Source organism: Cuculus canorus, chromosome 2 (assembly GCF_017976375.1).
Source record: "Cuculus canorus isolate bCucCan1 chromosome 2, bCucCan1.pri, whole genome shotgun sequence".
NCBI classification, from domain to species: Eukaryota; Metazoa; Chordata; class Aves; order Cuculiformes; family Cuculidae; genus Cuculus; species Cuculus canorus.
In genome coordinates, this window is record NC_071402.1 from 35,632,509 (window position 1) to 35,654,956 (window position 22,448).

The window sequence follows — 22,448 nt, forward strand, 5'->3', positions numbered from 1 at the left end:
AGTACTTAGTGCTGCCTAGTCACATTTTGAAGTGTCTTACTATTCTGCAGGGTAAACAGGGCTGTCGCTATAGTTGGCAATTATAGTAGCCCTTTGGGTACCCCTAACTGAGAGGACTGAAGGGATTATGAAGGTATAACTGGATTCTCCTGGATATGGTGTAGAGGGTGAGAGGACTAAAAGAATAATGTTTTGGGACTAAAAAGACTGAAAAGATGTTTTGGGATTGTTTTACCAGTCATTGCCCCAGATGTGGAGGTGTTAGAAAGGGTTGTGTCTTGCTATGTCCTTGTCTCTGCCCAATTCACTCTTTCTTAAGAGAAAATGAAGGATGAAAAAGAAAATGCAAGAGAACTGTGAAATGCATGCAATTAAAGCTGTTTTCTGTTTACCAATTTTAATTATTCAATCATCTTAAAACATAAATGGTAATTGTTTTAGTGAAGGTACAGCTTCCCGATGTCTACTGCAAAGCCACCTGTGGCTGGGCAAACAAAATGAGCCAGTAATTAAATATATTTATTAGAGACAACTTAGATGAACCTCTTCTACTGTGTCAGATGTTTCCCTTACCTTAATATGAAAAAATCTGTAGTGCCAGAATTCATTTTAAATGTCACCTGCTCGTCCCCAAATTATATGTATGATTCCTGTGAAACTATATTTAAAAGGAAGGCATAATTCTGTTGTTTCCATTGGAAGCATGGATTCACTGCCTGGTAAAACAAAAAGTCGTCTTCTTTGCAGTTGCATATTTCCTTATTTATCTTAAGACCAGTGATTTCTAACAGGAGTATTTTTTCACTCATTTCTCCTTTCCTTTTTTTGTCTAGAATCATTCTGTGCACTGCAGTGGTGTGTTCCCTCTTCTCCATTTGTTTTATTTGTACTCTGTTCTTCACTAAGCAATCTTTTTAATAACATCTGTATACTTTCACTACTTTCAGTCTTCGATTCATTTTTGTTTTATTGCTACAATGACTCTTTTTTGTTACCTCTTTTTTATTTATGCATAATTCCTTCCTTAACACTGTGATTACTGTGTTTGTGCTCACCATATTGTGTTGTCTTTTAATTCCTCATCTTATGATTCCTATAAATACCAGCAGTTCTAGCTATCGTATCTGACTGGTATGCTCTTATTTTTCATGTTCTCCTTAGATTTGTACTTCACAAGTGAAGTATTTTGTGTATGTGTGTTCTTGTGAAAGCTCATTTTCCTTCTGGTGCTTGTCTATTAATATATTTTCTTCAGTATCAGAAATGCTCTCTGTAATCTTCACAGTTTTCCCCAATATTTTCCAATTTAACCAGTATGCTTGATGCACCTTCCTTTAGTTACAGAATTAATATGGAAGGTGCAAGTGGCAATTTGTTTTAATAAGAGATGTTTAAGATTGCCAAGCAGTTCGTTTTCTGTTGAGCTTTATGTTATATGCAGCATAGAATAATGTCTTCACTTTCCCTCTATAGTGTGGTGCTTTGAGGTGGAAGAACATCCTTAGAAAGAACTTGCCAAAAAAAATATTCAGTTTAGTGTATATGTTTGTGTTTTTAGTGCTGAATGTAGTGTATTATATAGTCTCCTTATGGAGACAGATTATTTCCTGCTGGATTTAGGATCTTTCTCACAGATTATCTCTAAAACGTGGAAGAGGGAAGAGTAGAGAAAAGGAATCATGCTGCTGCAGGAGGTGCCCTGTTCCCATTCCATTTCCAGCTCCTCTGCTGCAGAAAGGCTGTGCCTCAGCTTTGATTATAGCCTTGAAGCAGGGATCCCCCTGAGCCTTGAGCAGGGCTACATTCCTGAGTAAGTCTGTCCCTAGGAGGAGGAGTAAATAGAAAAGGTAGAGGGGCGCCATAGGCAAAGATGCTACGTACAGGATAGCTGCCTTTTCCTCACAATTTCCACCTTATTTTCCTACAAGTGCAACTACTCTTTAACACTAATCTTTTCAGTTTCTGGAGAAACCACAAGTGTGTGATCCATGTTGTCTTTAAGGAGAATAATCTGCTGTAGTGGGAAATGGTGGAAGCAGAAGGAGAAAAGGCAATAATTCTGTTTCCCAGTTCAGCTTGGAAAGTCTGAAGCTGCAAAATGAAGCTGCAAAAGTTGTTTTGCGGACTTGAAAATTACCTAAAGATGCTTTTTCACAGCTTTCTTAAACAGATTACAAACCCCGACGCTGAAATGTCAGGTGAAAGACTGTGCCGGTCTATGCCCTCCTGCGCTGCCCAGAGCTGTAGGAATGGGATAGACCCCTGGGGATAAATTTGATGTCTTTATGCTGTGTGCCAGTGTAAAAGAGAAATGGTGTGCTGGTGCAGAAAAAGAAAGGTTTGTTCTGCTTTCAGTCTGTGAAATACTTCAGTGAAGGTAGGACAGAGCAGTATGTTTGTGTGTATACTTTACCTGGGGTTTGGCACTTGGGAGTGATGGCAACTCTGAAGCTGAAGCTTAATTAGGTTTCTCCATTGGGCAGCCTTTTTTAAAAATGCTCTATTTGTTTGTCAAGGTACTGAGATAAAGCAAGATAAATTATGTAACTTTTTTTTTAAAAAAAAAAAAGAAGAAAAGAAAAAGAGGTTAACTCAAAAATTCCTCCTGCTTCTGTCTTTTGTGCTTGCAGGAGAGTTGGGTGCTCTGAGTTGAACCATAGGATGTTGCTGAGAGAAGAGTATTTTTTGCAGCAGAACTAAAATTACAGGCAAAAAAAAAAAAAAAAAAAGGAGGGAGAAATAATTCTGACATGCCAGATATTCAATATAAAGTATGTTTAATATTCAGTTCAGTCTCATATGACATGTTTATGACCAGTTTGTGCCCCAGTGAAGGTACTGCCTAAAAATGTATTGACTAATTAGTTCCCGTGCAAGATGTAGAAGGAGGGCACATATTATTTTTCTCCACTGAGAGCACAATTTGCTTTTCGATAGAGGAAGATACAAATGATTTCAAGTGTGCCGTGTTTGGGTTCCTCCTGGAGTCGTAACCTTAAAATCAGCAGAAGGGAGGATGGGAGGGAGGGAAGGGAGTTACTCTATTATCATCACGCTCTGCTAATGTAGCCCGGGCGCCACGTGACTGCAGAAAAGGCTATTATCTCAATGAAAAGGAAACTGCTTTTTAGAGCAGCAACAGAACAGAAGCAGGAGGAATTTTCGAGTACTCCACCATGCTGGATTGTCAAAGGGAGATCTCTCTGATCAGCAGTTAGGGAAGGATTAGCGTGGCCAGTTTGTCAGCTGTCATTAGAAGCAGATGACAGAGATGATAAGCTGCTGTGTGCGCACGTCCTCACTCAGCATGTGCTTTGGTTTACATGAAGACATAACACTGGTTTGGGATAATGGAGAGCTGATATTTTTAAGGCTGTAAATTTACTGGTAGTTGTCTGCAATTTTTTTTATTCTTTTTCTTTTTTTTTCCTCCTGTTTTTATTAAAAAGCCGGCGTGATGGATGGGGGATTTATCTACATCTTAATCTGAAGACGCAAAAAAACTGGTGAGATCTGCCTTCAACTGCAAAGGCTGGAAGACGACAAGGTGTGTTTCTGAAGTGCTGTGACTTCATTGTCAGCACTCTTTTTGCACGTATGTGTGCTCCTGTATGTGCATCGTAGGTGTCTGGATGTTGGGGGCTGGGGAAGAGGGACAAGGGGAGTGTTGGTTTGGGGAGTGGAGAGAAGAGCTTTTTTCTTTTTGAGCAAGAGAGTTTAAAAGTAGTTTTTCTAGATAACAAATACAAAGAAATAATGTAAATTTGATTCTCCGGTTTCTGTAGTTTCCTCCTTTTTAATGGCTACAGGTGTGCTTGTGGTTGCCTGTGACAGTTTTATGGGTTTATGAGGCTAAATATATCTTAGTCAGTGCACAGGAAATATTTTTGTAAGCAAGTTTTCTGGCATTCAGAATAATACACAAACCCATCTGTTTTTTCCCACTGTCACGAGGAGGTGGAGCCTGAGAGTGTCTTTTTCATTGCAGTAATTACTATTCAGTATACGGTAATTTCTGTGCACGAGAAAAAGTACAGAGTAAGTCAGACTGAGACATTTTTGTAATAAAGCTTTCTCTTTCTGACCAAGAGCTCAAGTAAGCAAAACATGCTGAAACACTCATAGTTGTTACATAACATTATGTATTCTCTAATCTTAATAGTTTTGTTTAAAACTATTTGATCCCGTAAACAGAACGACATTCAGTTAATCTTCAGACCTCCTATTTATCGCATGATTATACATGCTGATGTCATTAAATATCTTGGCAGTATTTACCTCTCTTTTAACTTTGGGAGGGCAACATTTAATATTGCAGATTAATTAAATAATATCTCCTCAAAAAGATTATAGATAGTTACTTGCAGTAAGTGCAGACAGTATGCTGTCTCCCCTGCTTAGGAAGTTATTGCAGGCTTGTTGGCTTTATTTTCCTGTCGTACGCAGCATTAAGCCCAGCATTCCTCTTTACATCACAGTAATAATACTAATCCTGTACCACAAAAAAACTAACCAAGGATAAAACTAAGTGTTTGGATTTGCAAAGGAGTGCTGATCATCACCTCTCTAGAATTCTGCCTACAAAGTTAAGGACAGGATTGCAAAGCTGTCTATAAGCAAGTCATTACTGCAGTGCACCGGCAGGTTGCTGAAAATATGTTTTCTGTATTCATGGTGAAATACTGGTGGTGACTATCATGCTTAGAATCCATTTAATAATTAACTAAATACATACAGGAAATGCTTTAGTTTATTTTATTTAGGACTTTGAAAAACTCATGCTACTTAGAGATAGGAGGGAGGAAGGAAAATATTGTTTTTAAAATTAATGTAGTATGTGTTTGAAGAGACTTGATTTCATACTGTGAAGGCAGAGCCAGAAACGTAAACCAAGTTAGTGCTATTTATTTGCTTGTTCTCTTTTGTCTTGGTTTGATTATTTTAATTGCAGTATACCTACGTTTTGATACAGAGGTCTGGGACAGGCAGTGCCATTGAGTAGAGGCTTGAGAGCCTGTCACATTTGCAGCACCAAATGTTGAAGCCACAAGAACAATGAAACTTCCTCTCTGCTTCTTGTGTTTTCTTCCTTTATTTCATTACGGAAGATGTAACAACATAGCAGGGGCTGAGCATTGCTTACTGAAATGTTGGCCCCTGTGTTTTGTAGAAAAATATATTTTTGCTGCTTGTATGGTCATTTTTATTTGCCTGACGCCTTTTAGGACATGTTAAAGGGGAGGAATTCAAACAAAATCAATCTTTTGTGTAGACTGTGTTCTTCAGATGGCTTCATGCTCTCACAAATCTCAAGTTAGGGTGTGTTCTTTCAGAAGCAATTTCTTGCACAGGTATGTTATGTGTCATGGATAAAACTTCAAGTACTATCTTTCACAACAGTCATTTTGTTTGCCCACTCTCAGAATATTGTATGCTGCCATAGTCAACAAGTTTACGCTGGTAACGTTCAAAAGATGTTGCTTTTTCTTTTTTCCTTTATTTTTATACACACCCCCCCCCCCCTTAGAAAGTCTGAGCTAGAGGAGTACTTTGAAATGTTTTACAGAATTATTTAGGTTGGAAAAGACCTCTAAGATCATCGAGCCCATTTCATTTCACGCCAGAGGTCTTAGAATGATATTCAGTAACAAATGCCATGAGGAACTGAACTGGCTGGTTATATTTTGCAGGGCCATTTTATTTATTTACTTGGCTTAGCAACAGGGAAAAAATGAAGAAAGGTGTGAAAACAATTACGATTCTCAGAATCTACTTTATTAATAAATTGAATAAATTTGTTAGTACATTATTATCTCATAATTGTAATAATAAATTTGACTTAAGGACTGACTGGGTTTACAAGCCAACTTGCCTGAACTGAGAGGACTGTTTGTGAGCTGATAATCGCTGTACCTTTGAGGAAATCCCAATGGAGTTGTCTTACTGCCTGCATTCCGTGTTAGCTTTCCTTACTCGCTTACCTTCAGCTATGGCAAGCCTAGAAGGATGCTTGAATTAGGCTAAAATTATTATTAGCAGGTAAAGCTTTAGTCACTGAAGGTGAGGGGTGAGATTTGAAAGCCCATGATTTTCAGAAGTGGACTGCTCTTAGTACTCGAGAGCCTGTGGCTGACCCTGTGGGTTGTTTCCCTGACAGCTGGAGTTGCACAGTGAGGTACTGGGAAGGGCTGGCTGGGATGTGAGGATGCAGATTATAAAGATGATCACAGGAATGTGATGAAAATCTTAAATGAAGAATCAAACAGAGTTTAAACATAAATGCACTTATTTTGCAGTGTGTGTTGTACCTGAATCTCCTCTTTGCTGTTCCCATTTCATTTTCTTCTATGTACAAACTCCATTAGAATACTGTCATGCTCTGATCTTCCACTCCTGATAGCATTGGCTGATGTGACTGAGCAACCATATAAGTTTCTTCAAGATTCTCATGAAGAAACTTCTGTTACAACTGCATAGTAATAAAAATTATTTTTGTTGCTTTTCGTGAAGCTTTTTTAGGTGTTCGGTCCAATCCAGCTATAAATGTGTATTATAATTTGGGGTAGTATATTGCAGGCCTCTGGTCAACTTCTGTGAATGTAGTGGGTGTTTCTTCCTCTGTTTAGTAATTATATTCCAAAATTTAAAAGTATTCTAATTCTATATTTTAATTATTTCTAAATATTCAATTCTAATTCTTTCTTAATGCTTGTGATTGTTTTTAACTCTAGTGGTTTCATTATTATTTTCAGTTTAACTTTACACAGAGAATAAAGTGGTTGATAACAAACATTTAGCTTTAATAGCAGAATAACCTTGTTTTCTGGGGGCTGCAGAATACAACCATAGATGTGTCAGGCCTGTGGAGTGATTTATGTCTTATGAAAGAGAGAAATAACAGTTTGATATCTTTTGCTGGTACACTAGGAGAAAATCCAAGCTTCAGTGAAGTCAGTAATAAAATTCTGATTTATTTCGGTTAAGTCATAACATCCCCTTAGAACTCTTCATTTCCTTCCAGAATGTTATTTCTGCTCTTAAGGGAGCTGTGGTAAAGCTTACAGGGTGTTGCCTGTAAGCATTGTGGAGGCCAAAGGTATATATGGGTTTAAGAAGGAATTAGGCAGAACTGAAGATTGTTTCGGAGGGACAGCAACACCATGGCTAAGCTTGAACCACTGGTTGTCAGTGACTGAGAAAGGAGAGGAGATATCTGAGGGAAGGCTCGTTCTGCAGCTGCCTTTTACTTTTTCCTGAGGCATCTTCTATTAGCTTCCATGACAGACTAGTCACTGTCTCTTTCATTTGACTTACACAGCCATTCCTATGTATGTTTAATTTGGTCGCAGTCCTTACTCATGTGTATGTGCTTATATATACTCACAGACACTCCTGGGTACAAAGCTTGCGTCCGCAAGATTTTATTCCTTCACAGCTGACTAACTGAAGTAACAAGATTTTTATGAGTGTGTTTTTCTTTTAGGTGCTTTAAAATGACAATTAAACTTTCATCTTCTTTTGTTATTGCTGGTTGCAGTATTTTACGAAAGGAAGTAGAATGAAGACCAATATGAAATGTGAATTCATGTTCACAGATCAGTTTTTAAACTGGTGGAAGTATTAGGAATGTATTTAATTAAGGTGTTCAGGCTGCTATGGACATCTAGTTTTTATCAAGTTTATTGTACTTCAAAAGTCTTTGAAAGGCACTTCTGTGTGGCTCTGATGTAATTTATTCTATTAGTGTGTGCTTAGTGCTCTGAATGGCTTTGCCAAGAGTTTAACATACATCTAACACATCTGTATGAACTACAAAACTGTAATGCTGCATGTTGGGAGATGATAAAAGTGTAATATTTTATGCTTATAGCTGTATTATTTTTAAAAATGTATTAAATTCTTTGTTCTTAAAATTTTAATAAGAAAAGAGTAATAATTTTTTTTCTACTTCCCAACTCTTGCACTGCAGCTCCAGTAGGAATGGATGATACTGGGATGGGCACTAGTAGCAGCAGGAAGCACCTGCTAAGGGGAACTACCTGCTTATGCAAATACAGAATAGGAATAGAGGCCAAACCCCATCTGGTCTCTCCCATAACATCTGTGACAACGTCCTTGTCACCAGAGCACCCTCTGTCACAAGGGCTGAGGCAAGCCATCTTAGGCCGAGGGGCATTTGGAGTTTTATGGGAAAGATGCTCTAGATGCATTCAGAGGCAGGGAGAGATTGGTAAGCCCAGCACCAAACTGAGGAGGATGACTTGAGTATACAGTTTCAAGGAGTTGTGCAGGGTTCTGAACCTCTTGTGGGCACCAGCCACATCCATGACTGACAGAGGACATCAGCATGTAGTCATATTTACCTCATAGCCAGCTGTTAACTTCACTATGATCATGGCCATTTGTGGAGCTGAGTACTAGTGTTTATGTAACTTGAATATATGTTTGACTTTGGTCTGTTGTTAACTTGCAACCTTCTGGAACAAAGAAGCTTGAATTCTTGATTCTTAAATTGAAAATTTATTGTTATATACTCTTAAACTAAATGCATTCTTATGAGAGCATCTCAGTATTTTAGAAGGAATTGTGGAGTATATAAGTGTATCTTGTAGATATGTGTGGAGTAGGTTACTCATTCCCCCTGATAACAATGTCAGAATGTGTGGAAATGCTTTAGATAATGTTTAGGTTTACCCTGTGAATCGGAGTTTTAATTCAGTGCTTGGCATTCAAACGAATGGCCTGAAATTTCAATGTGCTCCCTAGTAATAGGTGGTGGGTAAGAGAAAAATAACCCCTCTTAGTGCTGCAGCTATGCAAAAATCAGAAACTGAGCTCAATTTTTGATTAGGCACCAGAGAAAACTTATAGAGCTGGGCTTTCTGAGCTGCAGCAAAAATTTCAGTAACTTCGTGTGGTTTTGGTAGCAATAGCTGCTCTGGGACTGATGGAACATTATCTTGTTCAACTTAGAGCTGTGGAAGGTGGCATGCAGCATAAACATCTTTTGCTGAGGCTTCAGTGCGTGCTTGGGTAGCACATCGCATTGCATCTGAGCGTGTAGAGACACTAAATTGATCCTAGTGACCAGGAGGAGTGACACCTGTCTAGCTATGTGAAGTCATTGAAACTGGGTTTGATACTGAAACTGAAATTTAAATATGATGGGTATGGTATCTCTGTGTAACTCTTATGTGTTACTTACTGTATTGACTGATGTGGAAACACAATGCTGTTCTCTCTGGCTTGCCCTCTGCTTTTTACTTCTTACCCTTACGGAACCCAGTTTCTTATTAATGGAATATATTTTCTTTAAAGTAAACATACTGGTATTTGACAGGCAGTTAACTGGAGTTAAATCCTAGTGTAGGCATGCCCATGCCACAGAGATGCATAAATGACTTTGTCTGTTGTAATAAGTCATATTTTTCTCACTGCTAAGACGGGCATCTTGAAAATCACACTGAACTGAATAAGCTTACTGTTATTGTAGGTAATGTGTACATGTCTATTGGTAATATCTATGAGATTAGAAAATGTTCCTGGATTTGAGTGTTTCCACAGTGCCTTATCCTTGTGAGAGTTGTTTCACTCTTCCCCTTTCCCTGGTCTGGTTTCCCCCTTGCTCTTCAGTGATTTCTGAAGGGGAAAGTTGGCATGGGAATTTATGGAGAAATAAGAGTTTTGAAACTGAGATTGGCAGAGAGGATTCAGTAGGAGTTAAAACATGCTTAACTCACTGTTCCAAAAGTACCATCAACTGGAAATGAAAGCTATTTTAATACAGAGTTTCCTATAATATTATCCTTTTCTATGTTATTAGATTTGCTTCATTTGTCAGCTATGCTATTCACAAAGTTCTACTTTAAATCAGAGTAGATTTGAAATACTAGGCTTCTGAATCAGTCTTACAAGTAAAGTTGTTAATATTCATGATTTATGAGAAAAATTCTAGACTAAGTAAACATCTTGCATGAGAATTTACACTTAGTGTAAATATAACACATAAATGTAATACCTTAGTGATATTAAGCTGCATTTATTTTGCCCTTGAGTTCTAGATAACAAGAGAGAGGTGGAATCCCAAATCGGAAATTAAAGATACAGAGTCTTGGATAGTTTTTTGCAGAGGTTCCACTTGCTTCCTATTTGGCAATGTTTTGGTGAAAACAGACCTTTTCCTCTTTAGAAGTGGAAAATGAGCAAACTTCTTATATGTTATGTAAAAAAAAATTAGAACATTCTTCCTCTGATATTTTTTCTCTGTTGTCGTATGGAAGCCTAGTCATGCTGTTCCTGGGAATATTAGAGGTGCCTGATGTAGTCTAATCCATAAGCAGCTGAGTGAGTGGCTCTGTTAAGAGCCTTAGCCTATGGGAATACAGAAGGTAGGAGCCATTTCACAGTGCTGAGGACAGCCTGAAGGGGTTTTTGCAGTCTCAAGCAGAACCCGGGGGTTCTCCATCAGTGATTTTGAGTAGCTGAGAACCACTTCTTTCTCCTTCAAGACTTAGGTGGATTTTAAAGAAAGTTCTGTTGAATACCAGTCTGTGACACTGAGCGTTAATGTTAGCAATTTATTTGATTGTTACAGCATGTGTTAAAGAGCTGCTGCTGCCCATCTGCAGCCTAATGTGTTTATTAGACAGTCTTCCCAGTGGCATCTTGAAGTGTCTTTCAGCTAAAAAATTCATGAGTGTTATTGGCTTTCAGGCTGCAAATGGAATATGTCTTCTTCTGACTGCCTAATACACCACTCTAAAGCCATTACACAGGAGTAAGGGAAAAGATATTGTTGAGGAAGGAGCCTTTGGCTCAAACATTTGTTTATAGTCTGCTATGGCTTTTTGTAGACTGAGCAAAAATGTGAGCAGTAGATGTGGGAGCCACTGTTCTGTTCTTTTATACTCGGACTCAATTGCATTTGCTTGGAGATTATGTTCCTTTTCTTAGTTCTAGTTTGTGGAGTTCAAGAATGAAGTGGAATTTTGAAAATATTATCGTAAATCTTGTTTTAATTCTTCCTGCAAGAGGCTCTCTTTCAAATGAAATTGTATCTGCTAAGTAGCAAGTGTTATTTGCAGAGAGAAAAGGCCACAGCTGTAGGTCAGGTTTTAGTACAAGTCCTTTAAAGCTGACTGGAGTTTTTCAGCTTGCTGCTACCACCTTCCTCATAGAAACTGTCTTCTGTTTTTGCTTTGTACTGCGTGGCGGTTGTAGGATGGCAAAGATTTTAGGCAGTTTCATCTATAGTGGAAGTAGGAGTGCCGTTTCAGGAAAAAAGCATACCCTTGAAAAATTAATTTGTATTTTTAATATGAGGTTACCGTCACCAACAAAGGTATTGGACAGCTTGCTTATTTTGGCAGATTGCCAATGATTTGTTCGGGGTATATCCCAAATGTTCAAGGATGAAGGATGGGTATAGTAAGTTGATTGCAGAACACGTGGTTTACGTATATCAGGGATGCAGGGGGATGGTTTAATATATCTTTAACTTCCTCTTTGGCCAAAATTTTTAGCAGTGGATCTCTTGCTTTAGTTTAATTTTACCAAACAATACGGTCTTTTTTCCTGCTTCTTTTATTTCTCTAGATTTTCATCTTTGATTTTTACTTATTTCCAAACCCTTTACCCATGTCTCTTGTTTTGCTGAAATACCTGTGCAAGAGGGAGTTCCTCGTGAGGAGGCTGAGCCTTTCCGAGCGCAGGGAGATGCATGGGACGGGTGGGCTCAGTGAGCTGACTGGGATTCTCACGGGTGCTACAATGATAAATACTGGGAATCAAAGCAGCCCTTCCTTCTGCACTTCTGTGGCTCACCAGTAATAGGTTGGCCTTAGGCTTCAGTGGCTCCAGTCTCTGATCTGGCAGCTTATCCTGCCTCTGACAGCCATTTCCTTTTGAGGCCTGGGAAAGTGGCTAGCAGGCATTGCCTTCTTTAAAGAGGTTGAAGATTGCACTATGTATCAATATTAAATATTTTTCAATTCAGAAATGGAGCCAGTGAAATAAGTGTTCATAAGCAGGAAAAAAAACCGTGAAGAATCAGAAGCTGCATGTGACTTCCAACTTTTCACTGGCTTCTACCAGAATTAATTCTGCATGGAGTACAACAGTAATTTTGAAACTAAGACTGAAAGCTATTAGTCACGAGAAATTTGCAGGAAAAAAAGTATGAACTAGGATGGATGTATGTTTAAGTTTATAATTAACCACAGGAACATGAGCTGCTTACATGTTAAAATAGGGCTTTTAGAGAAAATTTTTGCCAAGCTTTTCTCTGATGTGTGATATTTTTGGTCAGTAAACAATATTTTTGCTGTATGTTACTTAGTGGCTTTAATCAATTGCTTCTATATTTATCAGTTTTATCTACACTGAGTGCATGCACTGGTGTGCTGGAAGGGTGGTAGTATAGTACTGCTACCTGATTGTCCGCTATATGGTACTTTACCTTTTGTTTGCTACTTTTCAGATTGAAATAGCAGCTTTGAAGGTGTAATCCTCATTTATTCTTTAACTGCATTTGTTAGGCTTATAATAAATCTGACAGTTTAGCAGGCCTTGTTTGGAAGATGGCCTGGCCTGATAAGAGATAAAATGCACATTATCTTCTTCTACATTGACTCTGGATGATTAACTGGATTCACTGATGCTGAGGATTGGTGCTGGAAGGTTTACTCTGCATGCTGTGCTCCTTCGTGACATTTGAGGAGTGGAGATGATGTTGCAAATTCACCCAACTGATTTGTGCTAGTTTTTTTTTTTCCTGTCTCCTCCTTCACAATGCCTCTGTTTTTCTTTTTTTTCTCCCATGTGTTTTATTTTTAGGTTTACATTGTTTTATTTTTTCCCTTTGAAAGATGAATGTCTTGTAAAAATATCATGTTTACTATTGCTTTATAATTAGGTTAAATCTCTGTGTACTCTGAGTGGTGGCTGGTGGAGGATGTGAAGGAGGATGTGCTGTCATGACAAGAGCAGAAACTATTGTTTTGTTACTGATAACAAGGAAAAATGAATGGGAGCCTCTTTCACACTGTCCTTTTAGTCTCCCAACATCTGGTAGAACTGGTCAGGTCTCATTGACTGTAATTCCTAACGTATACTGTCTAAAAGTTTATTAATTTATTTTTTACAGACTTTCTGATTTACATTTAACTGTTGGAAAAATTAGACAGATTTTTTTCCACAAGTGTTTTGAATATTTAGGCTGTGGTAGTGAAACAGAACAGGAAAATAAACCTCTGGTGTTAAATACCAGTGAAGTATTTATTTACCTGAGATGTCCTGTTGGTAAAGGTCATCTGATGGAGCCTAAAATTAGTTCTTTAGGTATTAATAATAATTAAAATTCCACTTCTCTAATTATGTCATTCTTTGTAAGGAAATGCTGCATTGAGTGTACTTGTCTTTCCATTGCTCCTCATTGATGCGCGGTGAAATTTGAAGCTTGAGAGGCATCTGAGTCAGCATTAGAAGTTCAGTGCTTAGTTATTGTTGTAGGGTTTTTCTGTAAGACAAATGGAAAAAACAATATATATAGAGAAGAAAAATCTGCTACCACCACTGAAGGCTAAATCGTAATCCCACCATGGGATATTATGTCTGTATTTTGAAGTACAGTACAGCTCCCAAACAACTTACACAATAAAAAAGGGAGTGCCTGGTCTTGCATGACAGCTCATTCTGCAAGACACATTAAAATTCAGCTTTGTAAGACATATTCTTTCAAATAAAGATTTGTTTAGTTCAGCGTCTGGCATATCATGATGCTATTTTTTTCATTAACAAACATGTCTCCTCTCACTCCTCAATGCGGTGGTTACTGCTGGTTTTGTTTTTATTAATACCAAATTTGGTTAATCTTTTTCCTGTTCCATACCGTGCTAGATAAGCCTTACCCACTTTTTCTTGATCTTTGTTTTAGAAGACATATGGTAGAACTGATTCTGCATTTCCATGTCTTCTAAAGCACTAAATGAACCAAACTGTTCAATTTATTTGTATTTCTTCTTTCTGGAAATTCCCGCAGAGATGTATAAAAAAAGTCAGGGAAGCAAGATGAATGCTGCTTTCTAATCTCAGGTAATTCCCTTTAGGGGAGGTTTATTGGAGTAAAACTTTGAGCCTCTGACTTATCATTCTTCTCACAGTGGCTTCAGATTTGAATTGTCATGTTTCCTGAAAAAAATCAAGCTTCAAGTTTGGGAGTTTTATTGTCTGTTCTGAGGAGCCTAAGAGTATTTAGAACAATTTTAAGAGTTCCTAAATTATCTTGCGAATAATTAATTTATTCAATATTATTTAAAAGATTTATATTATAAAGCTATTAGATTGAACCAAGACTTCTTGATATCGATAAATTAATGTGTATGGAATGAGCTAGGGCAGAACCTAAAGGCACTATGTGCAGTTTAGCTGCTTGTGACTCACAGATGTATGTTTGTGCATCTAAGATTCATCTGTCAAGTCTGTCTAAATTGATGAGGTTTTCCCCTTCGTGCTTGAAAGTTTCCTAGATGCCTGCTCTTTGGTACTGCGTGTGTCCAGAAGTACTTTCTTCTGAAAAATGTTGTTTTGGTTCCTTGCTTATGCTGCTTTAAGTTTGTAGAGGTACGTAGACCCTCCAGAGATCTTCATCTAGCAGTATGCATAGATCTTGAATGTGAATTAGCTCATGGAAAGAGTTTGAAATATCTGCTTTCTTCTTAAAAGACATAAGGAAACTGGGAGGATGCTCAGCTCTTTGACTCGACTTGTTAGAATCATTGATGAGAAATGGGAGATACAGATTTGTTAGCCTCCTCAGCCCAAGGGATTCAAAGATCAGTCTCGCATGTCTTAAGGCAGTGTTTGAACTACATACCAGTGAGTTTAGTGGTATGGGCTGCACACCTTAAGATTCCTACTGTGCTGCAAGAGTTAAACTTGCCCTCTTTGAATCATCGAATCACTAGGTTGGAAAAGACCTGTTAGATAAGGAGTCCAACCATTCCTGTCTGTCACTAAACCATGTCCCTGAGCACCTTGTCTGCCATCTAATTAAATGCCTCCAGGGATGGTGACTCAATCACCTCCCTGGACAGCCTCTGCCAGTGCCTGATCAACCTTTCTGTGAAATTTTTTTTCCTGATATCCAGCCTGAACCTCTCCTGGCGCAGCTTGAGGCCATTCCCCCTCATCCTATCTCCTGTCGCTTGGGAGAAGAGTTTGCTTCATAAATGTCCAGTTTTGGCAAGCAGATAGCCTACCACCTAGGAGACTGTCTTGTGTGATGAAAAATACAGGCTTGAAACCCCTCTGCAAAGAGAGAACTGAATCTACATCACCGGGTTTTGGGCTGGTTTAGTTGGTAGATAGTATTACAGAAGAGCAGAGCAGCAAAATTTTCATGCAGATCTTATATATAAAAGGTGAATCCTCTTTTCTCCTAATTCAGGAGAGGATTTTAGTTTCTTAATCCCAAGAGATAAAACTTTACCTATGCCAGTCAGCCCCTAAAAACCCTAGGGACATAGGTTTTGGGGGCACATCCTTTTAGTTTTAGTATTGTGTTCTAGGTACTGTGGGCAACCTTTAATTGGTCTATGAGATTTTTTTAGATTGGCTTTAGTGCCATCTCTTCAGTGCTCCACTTTCCAAGACACTTAACTCTAGGTTTTGCATTCTGCTCTGGAGCACAGGCGCCAATAACAGAGGAGCCTGTACAGATTTTTGAGATACAGAATGTGATTTTTGATGAAAACATAGGGGAGGGCAGAAAGAAAGCACAGTAGTAGGTGGTAGATGTCCAGAAAAACTTCATGATCAGTAAAGAGAAATTAGTTACTCATTCTAAGAACAAAGTGATAATGCTGCTGAGAAAAAGGTGTCATGGCTCATAAGTGCAAACAAAAGAATAACTATTTTGTTCAGACCCATTTACTATGTTTAATAAGAAGAGAAGAAGGTGCTAGTTTTGTAATAATGATACCACTTTTGTTCCCCTAGATACAGAAGGATGAACTTTAGATGTTTATGGTGGGAAGTTAATTTAATGTGTTCCTAAAAGGCTGATGCCTTAGACCTAGTGGAATTCCTACAGAATAACAGTAGCATGAATGCAAAAAGAATTGAGCTCTGCATTCATGGAGTGTAACTTTGGTTCCTGCATAAACTTCCCTTTGAAATAAGCCTGACAGAGTATGTGAGAAAACTGTCAAGAAATGTTCCTAGCTTTCTTGAGGGGGAAGGGGAAGTGGAAGATAGTGTTCCTTTTAAATGCTTGCCTGTGATTTTAATCCTTGCCACTGTTGGGGAAGATGATGACTGTTGAATGTTTGATGGGTTTTCATGAATGGTTCTTCTTGCTCTTCTCCAGAATATAGTTAACTAATTTACATTTTTCAGATATTATTTGGTAAGCATAAGAAATGAAGGGCTTCCCCAGTCTTATTTTTATTCTGAACTTTAGGTCACCATTTGAGTCTGTCTCGGCAATCAGATGAACTTGGGAATGTACAGCTTTCATCACGTGGATGATTTTTTTCTCACCTTGGACAGTAAAAAATGTAGTCATTGGAACAGAGCCCCAAGGACAGTTCCAGCTCTCGCTGACAGGGATGTGGAACTGCTGTCTCCTTACAGCTTTTCTTTACTTATTGTCACAGTTTTCTTAATAGTATCTTGCCTCCTTCCTTGAAGCTTTTTGTGGGGTACTAGTGGAATTGCACATTTTCAAGAAATGCTGAGCTCCTAACCAGTTAGATGAATGTGTATTTCTGCATTTGTATTTAGATAACTTAGGACATGAATGACTGCTGGGGCTAGAAGTAGGTGAAGGTATGCAATTCGTAAGGAACAGCCAGTGTCGCAGTCTACACTGGAGACTGCTCTTCAGTAAGGATGGCTTTGGTGTGGCACTGCGAATGCCCTGACTGGGGCCACTAGGAGTTCCCCAGCAAGTACAGAATGATGGAGTTTGGGGTGGTACATCTTCCCTTTGAGAGCTCAGCTCTGTTGTTCTGCAGAACCAGGGCTTTGCTACTCTTGAAGTGGATTGTTCTCAAAACTTTGGCAGTATGAATTTACATGTAGATCTACATATACATAGTCGTGTATAGACATAGTTGATAAAAAGATAAGCCAGATATTTTTTCTGATCTGATACTATGCATGTCAAAGAGCAGGTGGAAGCTGTATATTTCAGGGATGATGTAGTGTTTTCATGAAACTTGACCAATATCTCCAAGAAATAAATTACTTTCCCTCCAACTGGTTTGAAAATTTAAAAAAAAAAAAAATCAGTGCAAACTAAAGAATTTTTAGTCTCGATGTTTTGGGGTTCTTGTATTCAGCAAAATATTAGATGGTGTTCAGCTCTGAATCTGAGACAGCTACAAGACTTTGTTTGCTTGCTTAAGTTTCAGTAAGTTGCCTTTCTCAGGTTTCCTGCAGAACTGCTTAGATCTCAGTCTCCAGGCTATTTCTGCACATTTCTTCATTCATTCAGTTCATTGGGAAAACTAAGATTTCCATTGTGAACATCCTATTACTAACATAAGCTCTGGCTGCTAGATTTTACGCAGTGTCAAAAATAAAAAGTACATGAGAAGGGGACCACGGTTTTAGCACACAGCAGTTTTCTCATGGTGTTCAGTGCACGGCTGACCAGACCTGCAGAGGGAAGGGAACTGGTGGGGCAGAAACGAAGGGCTCGGAGGAGGAGGGTGGGCCTCCTTGTTTTAATACCAGACAAAGATTTCCATTTTATGCTGGTGTGAAGTGATCACGGAATTACAGGCTCCAGCTCTTATTTTAGCATGGTATGAATCACCTCCTGGAGACACTCACCTCCTTCATGGTCCTCATGTTTATTTTTCTGCTAATCCCAAACAATACAGTAGCTCTCTGAAATGTCTGGCAGTATCTCTCTGCCATCTTCCTTACAAAACTGGCAGCAGCTCAGCAGATGGTGAGCTAGAACTGCCATTTCTTGCATGAGCTTTTTGATCTTTTACATCATCTCTGTATGCCCTTCATGATAGTGCTTTCTGCCTCTAAAATATCGGTACTTATTGAGGGGTATGAAACCTGGGGCAGATGAGTTTTATGTGCTCCTATAGTACGTAGGACAACGGACAGCCAGGAGCAGGGCAGGACTTCCATGGGCTGTTTATTGCATGAATTGTGATAAGCTTGTCTTGTTTTAACACATAATAGCTTGACGAGTTATTTGCCTTATGAGGTAGATTATATATGCAAAATATTTGTCATTTCCTTAGCGATATCTAATGTTGACAGGTATTCTGTTTCTATGATATTGTACATGTAAGCAATGCAAGCATTGTATTCTGATTTTTAACTAAAGCTGCATGTGCTACCTTTTCATGTAGTGGCATACGTTTCATTTCGAGTGTTTTGGTTCTGTTGTGTTTTTCTTGTTACATGGCACTATGGGTTTTCCTTTGTCTTGCCTCATTCAACCCTGCAAAATCGCCATGAAAATTCAGCAACCCAGGCACAAAACGTACTCATCTGTTCTTACATAATTGGTGACAATCAAAGAGATGGTGACGCTTTACTTGCCCACAAATTTTCTTCTGAACGAGTTTTGTATAGCATTTTGTGGAGTCATAAGCACAGGTTTTTTTATTGGTAGCTTTCAAACAGACTATTTCGAATTATAGACTTGCCAAGTGAAAACCAAGTTGAACATGGAACAAGAAACTTGGAAATACGAACAAAGAACTCACAACTTTTCCACCATAACCTTTTTTTTTGCATTTTCTTCCTTTTAGTTGCTGATATGTGTTCAAGATGAGTGGGATGGGAGAAAATACCTCTGACCCATCCAGGGCAGAGTCAAGAAAGCGCAAGGATCCTGATCAGCTTGGACCCAGGTTAGAACATCTGTGTGAGAAGACACTGATAGAGAAAGAAAGGCTTTGGAAAAATGTTACATGTGCACATATTTTTCATAATGATAACCTTGCCATTCTAGCAAAGAGAAGTCATCTCTCATTCAGTAATTCTGTATTGTTATGGAATTGGGGTGGGAGTATTGCCTTTTATTATTGCTTGTTTATTTGTTTTAAATCCAGTGTAGTGCCAAAATATACAATCTGAGTGACAACATAGGAGCTATGTAAAAATTTTTTTTTGGCCAATCACTGCAGAGACTTTATTTGCTGATGTGGCAGTCTTAAGATTTTTTTTTTTTTTTTACCACTTCTCCTGTACTTCATAATCAGGGACTTGAAAAATACTTTTTAGTTCTATGGCATTTGCATTACCAATACAAATAGATTTTAAAGCAGAAGCACTCATTCAGCATTGTTTCTTAGGACTGTCATAATTTCACGAAGAGTCAGGGAGTGTGGATTGTTTAGTGTAACTCTTTAAGCTGGTTTTTCTTCTCATACACTGTCGCTGTATGATATTCCTTGAATTCTCAATACCATGTGTAGGGATACTTTTAAGTGTTCAAATACCATTCCCTCAATTAATCCCCTGGTTTGAATTTCAGATCTCAAACCTCTTTTGAAACAAAAACTTGAGTGCTGGGAAAAAATAAGTGGTGGGTTATTTTTGACATTCCTTCCCTTGTTCTAGAGGAAAAAAAAAACCTTTCTGCTTGAGGAACTTGTAAGTTATATTTTTTGTAGTGAGAAAAGGCAGTTCTCTCTGTTTTCGTTATACTACTCTCAAACCATTTGAAACCATCTTTGAGCTGACCTAAGACAAAACTGATATTAAATATGACATTTTTATAAACTCCTCTTTCAGCCCTAAAAGAAGCACTGAGAAACGCAATCGTGAGCAAGAGAATAAATACATAGAAGAACTTGCAGAGCTAATTTTTGCAAATTTTAATGACATTGACAACTTTAACTTTAAACCTGACAAATGTGCAATCTTGAAAGAAACTGTGAAGCAAATTCGTCAGATAAAAGAACAAGGTAAGAAGGCTAATTAATTGACCTTGAATATTTTCTGTGTTGATTATTGGTCTATTTTTTGCAAACTCAATAGTCTCTTCAGGTTTTCTTTAGCAAATTCCCATGTTTTTCATTAATCAGTAATGAAAAATGCTGTAATGCTCTGTGAACTCAGTGTGTTAAGCATTATATTTAGTATTTTAAAAATAAGCTTCACAGAAAATTCAGATATTGCTGAGAGAGAGAAAATTGGTCAGTCCAATATGTGCATCTGATGGAATTGAGATCACTTGTGCTTTTACAAAAGTTAAACTAGAAGATGGCTTTGAGGGGTCGGGGGAAGATGACTAGTTACATACTCTTACGTGGATGATGAATCCAGGCAAAATAGGAATAATCCAGAAGAGTGGGGTGTGAAAGTACTTTACATTCCCTCCTTTTGCTTTCTTTTGTTGGCTTGAATAGATATTGTGGACTAAATTATCTGTGTCCCTTAAATGATGACATCACATCCTCAACTACAATAGATTTGGAGCTATTCTAATCTCTAGATAGGGTCCTGTTATTAATGTAAACCAGAGAATGTGACAGTTTTCTTCCTGTTCTTTGTCTAGAAGATTAGTTTTGTATTTATTTTCTTTTGATATTTCCTATTTTTAAAGAAAAAACAATCTTTTAGAAACTTTAAATTTTTGGAAGGGAGTTTTGTTGCACAGGTCTGTCCGGGCAGGCATGAATAGCACTGCAGGTGTTTGAGTTAGATTCGGGTTCTTAAAGTAGGTGTGTATCGTTTTAATGTAGAAAATTGGAATCTTTTTATACACTGTATTTAGACCAGTTCCTTTGGTTTTCCAACACTTTAACATTTTTCACTTTTTCAGTATTCTGTGATTTCTGTGGTGAAATAATGCTTCATTTCCGTATGGTATGTGTGAAGTTATAGAAGTGGAGATTGTGTTGTATCATTTAGATACAGATTTATTTCTAAAACAAGTAGATAAGTAGAACTGGAGTTTCAGACATCAGCCTATTCAAAGCTAAATCAAGTGGGAAGTGTCCAATTGTGTCAAATTGTGTCAACTGCCTCCAAAGTGGCTCTAATTGATTAGTCTTTGGGAATGTTACTATTTTACTGTTTTTCAGTTTATTGTCGTCTTATTGCTATTAGGTTGCTGTCATTTTTAAAATGGATATCTAGTGAAGTTGCCATGGCCCCTATTAGAAGTATAACTCTTAACTTGGCACAGTGTCCATCATCGCTTTGCACCTTGCTGGCTTTTGAGATTTTTTTTTTTCCCCCCCTTATTTTCTGTTCCTCTTCCTTTTCTTACTTTCAGTTTTGGATTTTTGTTCTGCTGTGAGCAGGAGGCACGTTCTCCTTATCCTTAACTTGAGAAGAGATGACGACAAAAAAAGTTGTGTTTTCCTGGAAAGTGTGTGCACTGAGAGAAATCTGTTAGTCCACTTGGTAATTCTATCCGCAGTTCTAGAAAATCTAGTCTGAAAATCTCACTCTAATAGCAGCTTTGGTAGTTCCAGCGTTCTGTTGTTCAAGGCCAAAATAATAAAACCAGTTTTAATATTGTTATAAAATGTTCGCTTTCATCAGACCAGGTTACATTTAAATTATTGAAGTCATCATGGTCCAGAATTGTTCTGAAGCTGAATGTGAGCTTAATTGTCTAAGCTCATAAAGTTTTATTGCAAAAACAACTGAAAATACCATTCTAAAGACAGACTAAAACACAATGAATACTGTTTATTTCAACAAGTAGAAGTAGTTTGCAACCCTTTAGCAATAAAGGTACCAAATTACTCTTTATGATGTTGATTTGTTGCACAGGATTCTTCAGCTGAGAACAATTAGATTGTCAGATAACTGTTTGGGTCTTTGCATAGAACTCCTAGGTGGTACAGCCTAGACTTTAAGCCTCTCTAAAGGGCACTGCAAAACACTCAGACCATCAAGGCAGTCATTAATAGCATCTCAGGATCTAGAAAGAAAGATCAAACTACTTGAAATTATTTCTTTATTTAGTTCTTTAAACTAATAAAAAAATCTGATACTTACTCCAATGTAGAATTTACATCTGTTGTAATAGCAAATTTGAAATGTTTTTCCTTTTAAGAAAAAATTCAAATGAGAGCATACTCTGAAATGCAATACTGTTTAGTAACAGACACTTCATTAACAATTAGTTCTCACATATAGTAACTATTTGTCCTGGATTAGGTTAGGGTAGGGTTCCTTTTCACAAGCTGAGTGGGGACAGAGCTGGAGCAGCTGACCCAAACTGTCCAATGGGATATTTGATACCATGAATAGTATATAAGTATACTTAGACTTAGTATATAAGTGGGCGTTGTTGGCTGTGAGGCGTGGTTTGTGGCTTGTGATCACAACTTGGATTTCAGATTGGGAGCAGGCAGGGCATCAGTTTTCCAGATGCTGAGCAGTTTGTGCTGTGCCTCATTTGTTCTGCATTTTCTTTTATCATTCTTGTTATTCTTGTTATTTCTTTT

At 37.9% G+C, this 22,448-nt stretch overlaps 1 protein-coding gene across 9 annotated transcripts in view; it reads left to right on the top strand.

Moving 5' to 3' along the window:
- NCOA2 (nuclear receptor coactivator 2) overlaps positions 1-22,448 on the top strand; it is a 190,205-nt gene that overhangs the window by 92,973 nt on the left and 74,784 nt on the right. For 7 of the 9 annotated variants that reach the window (XM_054057479.1, XM_054057488.1, XM_054057483.1 and 4 more), the window contains 3 exons: positions 3,450-3,547; positions 18,786-18,887; positions 19,774-19,946. In XM_054057479.1, coding sequence (XP_053913454.1) covers positions 18,805-18,887; positions 19,774-19,946 — 256 coding nt within the window. In that variant the 5' untranslated portion in view covers positions 3,450-3,547; positions 18,786-18,804. The remainder of the gene's footprint in view (positions 1-3,449; positions 3,548-18,785; positions 18,888-19,773; positions 19,947-22,448) is intronic. The other 2 variants (XM_054057485.1, XM_054057486.1) reach the window with 1 other exon arrangement.